The sequence below is a fragment of the Mixophyes fleayi genome, chromosome 6 (assembly GCF_038048845.1).
Source record: "Mixophyes fleayi isolate aMixFle1 chromosome 6, aMixFle1.hap1, whole genome shotgun sequence".
Lineage (NCBI taxonomy): Eukaryota > Metazoa > Chordata > Amphibia > Anura > Limnodynastidae > Mixophyes > Mixophyes fleayi.
The window spans coordinates 208,438,261-208,448,607 of record NC_134407.1 but is presented as its reverse complement, the minus strand read 5'-3'; the positions used below and the strand labels follow the sequence as shown (position 1 = coordinate 208,448,607).

Genomic DNA, 10,347 nt, shown 5'->3' with positions numbered 1-10,347 from the left:
TGGTCGCTCTTTGCCTCCTCCTGAGCCAATTCAAGTTGATGAGCATGAGGAATTTATTGTCGAAAAGATCCTGGACTCTCGTATGTTTCGAAACCAATTACAGTATCTGCTACGTTGGCAGGGTTATGGGCCAGAAGATGACTCTTGGCAATCTGCAAAGGATGTTCATGCCCCACTTTTGGTAAAAGCATTTCATAGACAGCATCCTGGGAAACCTGGTCCTAAGTCGTCCAGAGGACGTCGTTGAGAAGGGGGCATCCTGTTATGTACTTGCCCTTAGTTTTGCCCTCATTCAAGATGGCCGTGATTGCATCATGAAGTTTCCATCTTGGATCTCTGTTATGAACTTGCCCTTACAATAGCCCTTATCCAAGATGGCCGGGACTGTCTCATGAAGATTCCATCTTGGATCCCATTTCCTGTTTGGGCCTAGAAAAGGCACTTCCTGTTATGAAGCCTTTGCACGAGTATTGTGTTTGTCTCTGAACCAGATGCTTCCACAGAACCTTGCCTCCTTGTGATTTGGACTACAAGTACTTGATACTTCCACCAGACCTTTAACCTCTTGTTACTTTGGACTTTATTTGTTGGACACTGGAGATTTATTTGTATACCAAAATAAATCCTTTTGAATTCAGAAATACCTGGCTATTGGGTTCGTTTGTGATACCAGAAGCGTGACAGGCAGGACATTTTAATTTATTGGTGGGGCTGTTTGGAGGGAGGGAAATAGGTTTATTAAATAGAAATACTATTCATTTAATGTTGGGGCTGGTTGGAGGAAAATCTGTGTATATTTTAAATGTGTGTGCTATTAATATAATATCCGAGCTGGATTGAGGGAAATGGATCTATTTTTTTGAGTACTATTATTTTAATTCTGGGGCAGGAAGGAGGCCTAATAATCAAACATGGATGTTATATTGATTTAATGCCGGGGTTGGTTGGAGTTTTCTAAATCTCATGTACCCATTTTTTTTTCCAAATAGGGCATCCAACATTCCAGGATCCAGATGAGCAGGAACTGATCTAAAGACAACAGCAGCCACAAGTGGTGAAAGTGACAAAAACAGGTAGGAGAGAGAGCAGGACAATCTGCCAACTGTCCTGAATCTGGTGGGGCAGTCCAGAATTTGGGTGACTGTCTCGCTTAGTCAGAATTTGGTCTGACTGTAAGGACAGTTGGGAGGTATGTCCCGCTTCACACTGCTTATGAAGGAAGAGCTGTGTGCACCTAACAGCAGGCGCCGGCTGGCACAGTTCAGCCCGGGGGGCGCACAGGCGGCCGCATCACATGACATGCGATGCGGCCGCTTCATTGATGACACGACCGCATTGCCTGTCATGTGATGCGGCCGCCTGTGCGCTGACGCGGCCGCATCGCTTGTTTTGTGATGTGGCCACAGGTAATATGAAAGACTGAGCGGCCCAGGGGACCGATGCCCCCTGCCCCCGGCCCAGCCCGCCCCTGCCGAACAGTAGTGAACACAGTATTGCCTGTGTATTTGTCGAAAATGTGTAGAAAATGAAAACCATGTTACATAATAGGGGCCTACCTGTCTTAAATACCCTAGGGCCCCCGAGCCTTTATCCAGCTCTACTTAGGGGAAGGGAGCCGATAGCAGGGGCAAATGCAGGATTTATAGAGAGGGGTTTTCACGCCATGCTGACAGTGAGCATGACCAGTATGCATGGGAGTATGTCTGTAATTTAAGACAGTGTTGGGCTGCTCTCCAAATCTTTATATCCGCATCATACACACAGGTAATTATCATCCCTATCATATACATCGGGCAAGCATACGGTGCCCCAGGCTGAGTGGTGGATTTCCAGGCTTCATGAACCCCCCTGGGTGCGCCCCTGGATATGACACAGATTTGGTAATCTCGTGAGACTAAGAGCTTTCTGCTTACTCTACAGGACGTTCAGCAACACCAGAAGCATAGATAAGTACAGTGGGTTAGGGGTGTCATAATGTGCCTGGGGGATGTGCCGTGATGTGCCTGGGGCTTGTGTGATAAACGTAATATTTTATTATAATGAATGTATCAAAGCCCCATTTTGACCATGCCTCCAACACAATAGGGTCACGCCCTTTCTGGCGACCTATGCTGCAAATAGACAGTCAAGCTGCGCGTAATACATTTATATCTCACGGGACACCGAATAACAATGAGCTTTGCAAAAAGTGCAGTAATTTATTATTATTATTATTATTATTATTATTATTATTATTATTATTATTATTATCTGGAACAGAGGGGGCCTGTGTTCTTTATATGTCAAGGCTGATTTTTAGTCCAAGTCCAGCCCTGACAAACTATAAATCTGTTCCCACATTTTAAGTTTACCTCCCCCTCCTATGCAACATGGTCTTGTCAAGGTGCAAAGTTACTCCTTTTCTTTTCTTTCCTTCCCTTAATGAATCAGGCCCTAGTGTACAGCCAGATCATCAGTTTTACCATGTTAGTGGTAGTCTCCATAGTTATGTGTGTATTCAGGGGGACAGTGTGAATGTGGTAATGTCTACTGGATAGAAGGCAGTAGTTTGGTTTACACCTTATGAAATAACTCTACCTTATGAATGAAACTAAGATGTAGCAAAAATTGGGTATTCCCTGAGAAGAGGTACACACAGGGATATGTCAATAGGTGATAGCAAAGACAAGAAGAGTTCTATCAATGTTTTGCTCAAAGCAAAAAAAAAGGCTTCCAACACACAATAATACCGCATGTAAAAAAGGTAATCCTGACTTCTGACGTGTCTACACTCTCATGATTAATTGAAGCCATATATCAGAACAGTATTTTAGCAACCAATCGTATTCCGATTATCATTTACTTACTACATTTTCCAAAATGATAGCTAGAATCTGGTTGCTATAGGCAACATCTCCCCTTTTTCAAACCCACAGCTTGATAAATTTACCCCTAAGTGTTTGGACTTTGATGTGATGTCCACACAGCGCACTTCTTCTGATTTTTCTATTTCCCTTAGGTGCAGCTGCAGAAGTGTCTCTCGGAAGCGTAGAGTAGGCGTTCACCTAGAAGTGTGCTATGCCGACTAACAAGGTACACCGGTATAACACCAAGGTGATTTGTGTTGTGCATCCAGTGTGCTTGGTAAAAGAGGTCCGGTGTATTCCACTTGGACAGGAACCAATTCAATATGTGGGAGAAGCTCTCACATGGGAGAGTGTTTCTGCTCTGTTTTAGTACCAAATCGGTTCTGTTTTTGGTTAGTTGCCTATTAAACTATTGTTCATTGATTTTGTAAATAAGTAGGCTTTCCTTACATAAATCTAGGCATGTAAAGTTTAATTTCAATACAGATTTTATTCCTTATTTGCTCATTTAATTTATATACATTAGCACACATAAACTGGACTTTAAGAGACTATGGAGCACTTCTGACTTTAAAAGGCACCAAAACGTCAGCTTTTCCCTGGCAGTAATTGGGCAGCTTGTTGTTATGTGTTATGACACATAAGATGATGCTATAGAGGATCTCGTCTAGGAAAAATGTTTTTTTAACATCCGCACAGAACATATTATATATCATATCAAATGTGAAATACACTGTTCCACTCATTTATCAAGAAAGTATTTAAGGAATAATCCTATGTATAATTAGTGTTGCAGGAGGTGCCCAAGAGCATATAATATATAAAGAAAAGAAAGAGACAAGAGGCTCTTTTTGTAGATTCACAGTAACTGTTACAAAAATTCCAAATTCTATTTAATTTATTAAAAAGTGATTATTTAACATTCCAAATCAGTTTTATAAAGATTTATTTCAAAATAATTTTATAAAAAATATAGGGGATCTAACCAGATGGATGGCATCTAATATTCGTATATTTTACAGTACAGGGAGATCTACTATAGATATATATCAAGACAGGAAAAGAAGACTAAAAAGGCTTAAAAAAAAAATCAAAAATATATATTAAACATATAGAAAATAAATAAAAAATAGAGCTGTTAAAAATCCCAGAAGGATCCAGAATAGCACTGCTTGTTAGGCCATGACATTGTGTGGTGCCATCTGTAGGGTTTCCACCTGCCCAGTGCGGTGGTAGTCATTAAAACGATGCCCATCTCGCCGATACCAGATACGAATGAAGAAGGCGGCTGCTAAGGATGACGTCACTTTCATGCCGCACATTATGTTTGCTGTTTTTAACCTGGTATTTTAATGAGGCCCCACAGTGTAATGTATTAGGCTTTCTAAATAACATTGTACAGGCAGCAACTTCTTAAAATACCTTCGGTGTATTCCTGTCAGCATATCTGATATCGGCGAGATGGGCATTGTAAAAAGGTACCCCACCCGTCCAGTGGTCACCATGACAGTCCAGACTTGGGAGGTCCGGTTCAGCTTCATAGTCACTATTTGGGTCCCATTGAATCTGGGTTCTGGTCAGAGACCGCCAATTGTGCCATGCAGGAAAATGAAAGCAGTGGAGCTTGTAGAGACTCCCAAACATTGTTGACTTTCACCATCAGCTCCAAACTGTGATACTCTGCAACACCTGAGAGTATCTGCTTCTACCAGAGAATTAAACATAATGGTTATTACTGTTAGTTTCAGTCTTGTTATGAGATAATATCTTACAATGTTTTATACTTTTTGTTTTAAATATTTTTTCCAGTCAAAAATTTCAGTATTAAAATGTGTCTGTTTCAGGCTTATTGCAGCGAGCTTTATTCTTTATTCCAAAATCTGAAAACTCCTCCCTAGAAATTCTGTGTTTGGTTGTCACTGGGCACTGTCTTTTCTCTGCAAGTGCAGCCAATGAGTGCTCAAGGCAATACTGGAGAAGAAGTTGTGTCAGCCTAAAACTCAGACTAATAGCATTCCAAGACCATAGTGGGTGTTGCAACAAGTTCAGGACTGGTGTATAATAGGCTGCAGTAAATGCATTTTCCTTTATCCACAAAACAATGAGGTCTGCATTTTCCACTAGCCACCAATGCATTGGGTCTCAATTGAAATGAAGTCAGCAGAATTGGTTACAGATTGTACTGTGGTCACCAGGATTTAGTAGGGTCACCATAATTGGCCCTGCACTTACTGGGGTCACCAGAATGGGCTTCGGCTGCTCAGTGATATTTACTTAGTAAATTGTAGTAATAGGAGATTTTCTGCCACTGCGATAAGCATCAATAGAAATCCAGTCCAATCACCACTTAACAGTAAATAATTAGAGACTTCATGCTATATCTACAGATCTCACTGTTAGACAACATGTGTGACCATTCTCTTTCAGCTCACAATAAAACAGAACATATATGGAATGTTGGTTAGGGAGCATTTATAGATAGATCTTTCTGGGACATTAGATGAATATTCTATTCTATTCTATTCTTGTGAAAGGAAAGTATCCGTTATGTGACCCCTTACACAGACAATGTCCCCTGTATCTAGCTGTCTCTTCAAGTTGCTTAAGTAGATTTAATTTTCTTATTTGACTCTAACTCTTTAAACAATGCGCGGTCACAAGCACATTATGCCCAGGAAACGTCTGTATCAGTGAACATACATCGCACCTTGTTACATTATATTCACTCAATCCTATAGCTAAATAGGTGCCAGTATCCAAAGCGACAAATAGCTAATAACTGTACAATGTATAACAAATATTTTACAAATAAATGCAGATATGTTCTCAGTGTGCAGGGATTGACCTAATTTAAATAGTTTTCTGTAGACATATTTTAAATGTACATATAAAATTAAAAGTGGTCGGAGCTGCCTTATTACATCTAAGTGTAGCAAAACAAGTAGCAGAGATTCAGATCTATCATCTCCATCTTTGTTTGGATGTCAGGATACTATTCCATTTATGTCTTCATATGATGCTGTTATTTTCAGAGAGCTCCTGCCTCATAGTTAACATCAGTGATGTGGTTTGGACCAATCCGCTGCCAGCTAACAACAATACATCAGAACATGGTGTTTCCATTATCATGGTATTTTTGCTTTTATTATATACAGCGCACCACAGTATCGCTCACTTTGAGAGATCCACATGACAGCTGTTAGTCAGCAAAGGCTGAAATTATACATCTGATGTTAAGTCCGTATTTATTATTTAAAAATAAAAACAACAGCAACCCTGGAATAAAACATAGAATGTTGAAATATACATTTATTATAAAATGTAACCAATTTGGACGATAATTATTGTAGGAGATAAACAGTAAACAAAAAATATCGGTTGTCAGCCCAAATATGCCAGATATGTCAAAGAAAGGGAGATATGTGCACAAACTGGTAATAGGTGTGATAATGCCTAGGGATCAGTGGTTATACAGATGGAATAAATGGAGCCACCAGCAATGAATTAGAGGGGTTATATAAACAATAAATAGTATTATTGCATAAGGGTAGTTTGGATGTAGTACATATTACTGACACATTCAGATGGTGCTTGGTGACCCCAGTAAATGTAGAGGTCACTCTGACCAACCAGAGTAAATACAGAATTCATTTGAGTGAACCTTTCACAATGCGCAGCCTATTTTCATGACCCCACTAAATGCAACGGTTTTTCTGATAACTCTTGTAAATGCAGAGAGCTTTATTTTGACCCTTGTACATTCCAATCAAATAAAATCAAATGTCATATTCATTCTTACTATATTTTTACATTAGAGAGCCAATATTAATAATGACAGTAAAATGTACAACCTATTCGTGTGCCCCTATTACATGCAAAGCCCATTCTGGTGATCCCAATCTGATTGGTTGCTGTAGGCAATATCTCAACTTTTCAAACCTGCTGGAAACTCGCAGTTTAATACATTTACCTCTCGGTCTCTCTATCAGCTCAAAGCAAATATAATCTACTATTATTCATTATTTATAAGGCACCAATATTTTACACAGCATTGTGCATTAAGGACATGTGCATTAGGTATTTTGTACACAATAACACCACCAGTGACTACAGTTTACTTTGCAATGTGATTTTTTTTTATTATTGTATAAGTGATCTACACAGCAGGAGAGATAGATCATGTTTAAGCGAGAGAATGAATATATGCAGTTCCAGATTCAACTTAGAGGTGCAGGTCACATACTTCCTTGTCCCACACATACTATGCAAGAACTTTAATATTTAAAAAGTTACTGCAAAACAAGTGCAAACACAGCTTACAAGAACTTATGAAAAGCATACTGTAATACATAGCTATGACCTCAAGGGTTCCGCTGACTCTCAGATGGTGCAGATAAATGGCAGGTTAGTGTTGCAGTTTAAAGAGTACCACTGACCATCTGATAGGAGAAAACAAGAGATGGGATTTAGTGACAGAGCAGAATATACCCACAAAACAGATTTTCAAATGTAGTCATCAAGAGTTTCAATGCAGTTGTCAAAGCAGTTTTGTGAAAAGCAAAACAGGAACAACAAGAAAAAACAACAAGAAAATGTCAAGGTAAAAGAAAATGTAATAAATTAAATAAAATAAATCATATACAAGTCAAATAAAAGGGCAAACTAAACAACAATGACATTTATATGTCTTCAAAAAATAAAATGTTGTATTCGTAATACTGTATATTGTACTACACAATTTTAAAACATGTTTAAAAATGTCATTTTGTTAGGCCAAAGTCCAGAAAATGTTCAGAATGTTCCACTTTTCATTTGGCCATAATGCTTTTCCTGCTAATTCACTAATTTCTATAATCGACCCTTTCACTTACTTGACAAATTAATTGCAGTGCAACTCGTAAGTTGTCCACTAGCCCAGTTGGTGTAGTCCACCCTGCTTCTGTCCACATTAGCGGTTCCATAAATCTAAAAGATGGAGGAAGGTCAAGAAAAATACAATGTAAAAGTATTTCCAGTTATGATGTAACATTTTTTCCTCCTATAAGTAAAGTGTGTAAAATCTAGTACATAAATCTGGCATGGCTGAAGTGACACAGGGTCTGTGATGGAGGCACAGCTCATAGCAGAGAGCTGATTATGAATATAAACTCTAAGGTGTCAGATGATTTGGTAGTAAGACAGTATGTGGCTTTAGTAAAAGCTGGAAAAGGGTGCCTTGAAGTGAATACTTGTTGACTTGGGAGGGGTTGCTACTAATTTAGGCTAATCTGTCTATAAGGCAAGGTTTCAGCCTGCAAGTCTGCCAAATTAAAAAGTTATTGTGACTGTGAAGTGAGGTACAGTAGGGAGACATCCTGTCCCGTGAGACATCCAGCCAATCAGGAGGCTTACAATACAAGAATGTGTGTATTTGTGGGGCATATATTCCAGGTTCACATAACTGTTAGAGGGGAACTAAGATGAGTTAGTACTGGAGAGACATAGTGTAGGTTTATTCTTCTGGTTTGTGTTTCATTACATGAAACTGAAATCTGTGAAATGTGCCCTATTCTGATAATAAAGAAACATCCACGTAAAATTTGAAACATAACCTGCTGGTGGGGAAAATATGTTTGCAGACTGAAAACAGTAATTTCTGGGACTGTCTCTCCTGTGTGCCACCCTATTATCCCAGGGGATGGTGGCCCTGTTAACCTGCTACATTATAACATACATACTTATACCACACTATATGCCAGTGGATAAATTGTCTGACAAATAATCCTTGGTCTGCAATCCTTCCTATAAAATTATGTTTTCTTTTCATAAATACGTGGGCTGTGTGACTGTAACATGGGCCACCTTCTTCTGAATGTACCTAGGTCAAAAGTTGCTTTTCTGTGCCACTTACGCTGTTGACTTTGTACACACCAATCCAAGCATAATGATGGTTTGTACATGTTCTCTGTGCCAGATATCGCACTTGGTTATTAGCCCAATAGTTGTGTATGGAACTTAGATTTCCTCTACTGCATCTGCAGGCATACTATGGAGGTAATAGAAAGAGTAATTATTGGGTGCCATCAACTTTATACTGAAATATCAAAATTTAATGTAGCAACATCTACAAATAGGACACTTATACAGTAACCCAAATAAACCAATCTAACCAATCACAATTAACTTTTATTGCTCCAGCTTGAACTAGACTAAGGAGAGCTACCATTGGTCTCTACCCGTGTGCTCTATGAGACAAATCATTAAAGGATTCCAATCATCTTACATAGTTAAAAACTAATTCTCATAGAAAATACTTTTAAGAACTATATTTGCCAGTAACAACTAAAATAACATGTGTTTCATTTAATTTTAATTTAATTTAACTCTATACAACTCCATACAGCTGCTGAAAACACAAGCTTCCATTCATAGAAATATCCTCAGTAATGGCACTAACCTGAGCCGTCCAGAAGATCCTCGGACAGTTAAAAACATGATAATGACAGGTCCCTTTGTCAGGACAGACACCAGCACGTCCCAATCCTTTCGCAATTACCAGAGTGGTATTGTGGCATTTATGTAAGTGGCAGTGACTTAGATCGGTGGTTGGCAGGACATCTGACATGTCACTTCCATCATCCGGGCTGCCTGGATCAGCTGTATCTTCTGTGTTATCCTGATCAGATCTTTCCTCACCATAAGCATAATTCTCTAAAAATAAATAAAGCATTCAGAATTTAGCAATGGTTGAAATCATTGTATTTTACACTAGTTAACTGTCGTTTAGTTACTATTTATTTATATGGTCTGATACAATTGAAGTAAATGAGAAAAAAGACATATTTCTAGAAACTGTAGGTGCATTTTTGAGCCATTTGATCCACAACTTCTACAGTGTTGCTCAATTTGGAAAACAAATAACAATACAACTGACAATAGATCAGTGAAAATAAAACACATTTAAAGTATTATTTTACTGTAAGCCTACTTTATATGTCTTTAAAAATGAAAAGCACAAATATGAATATGTTAAAAATAATTGTACACACGTACTCTCAGCAAGCACCTTCTAATACAGGTAGATTGTATAGATTGTCAGCTCACCAGATTCTTGAGCATAGATGGTTCCCACCAAAAGCAGCAACAGGAGACGGAACATGTCTGTTGAGAAGAATGAATAGCGGTTATTTCAAGCTCTTCTTACTGGTTCTCAGAGCTGACATGTGACTTTGGTTGTTTTACCTGGTCAGAGAATTGAGCCCTTTGTGTCCTCACAATTCGGAAGGTCTTCTCTCAGATGTGTCCTTTGTTCTCCCTTTTATACAATGATTTTAGGAAGTTGTGGGATTACATGTATTAGATCACAGTTTAGATATACCTTGGTTATCATGCCAAAAATGATGCAAAGTATTAATTTGATAAACTATAACCACACACACAGTCCCTCATTACCCAAGTGCTACAACTTCAACTGTTTTTTGCTCAATCTTAGTAGAATATCACATTGTAATGTAATCTAACA

At 38.6% G+C, this 10,347-nt stretch overlaps 1 protein-coding gene across 1 annotated transcript; it reads right to left on the bottom strand.

Annotated features, from left to right (window-relative positions):
• Positions 1-7,019: 7,019 nt before the first annotated feature.
• LOC142160585 (proteoglycan 3-like) lies at positions 7,020-10,132 on the bottom strand. The gene is made up of 6 exons (XM_075215455.1): positions 10,068-10,132; positions 9,930-9,986; positions 9,283-9,536; positions 8,737-8,871; positions 7,718-7,811; positions 7,020-7,285 (listed from the first exon to the last, which is right to left on the bottom strand). Exons 2-6 carry the CDS (start codon positions 9,982-9,984, stop codon positions 7,227-7,229), a joined length of 597 nt encoding a protein of 198 aa, XP_075071556.1. The 5' UTR covers positions 9,985-9,986; positions 10,068-10,132; the 3' UTR covers positions 7,020-7,226.
• Between the last annotated feature and the right edge of the window lie 215 nt (positions 10,133-10,347).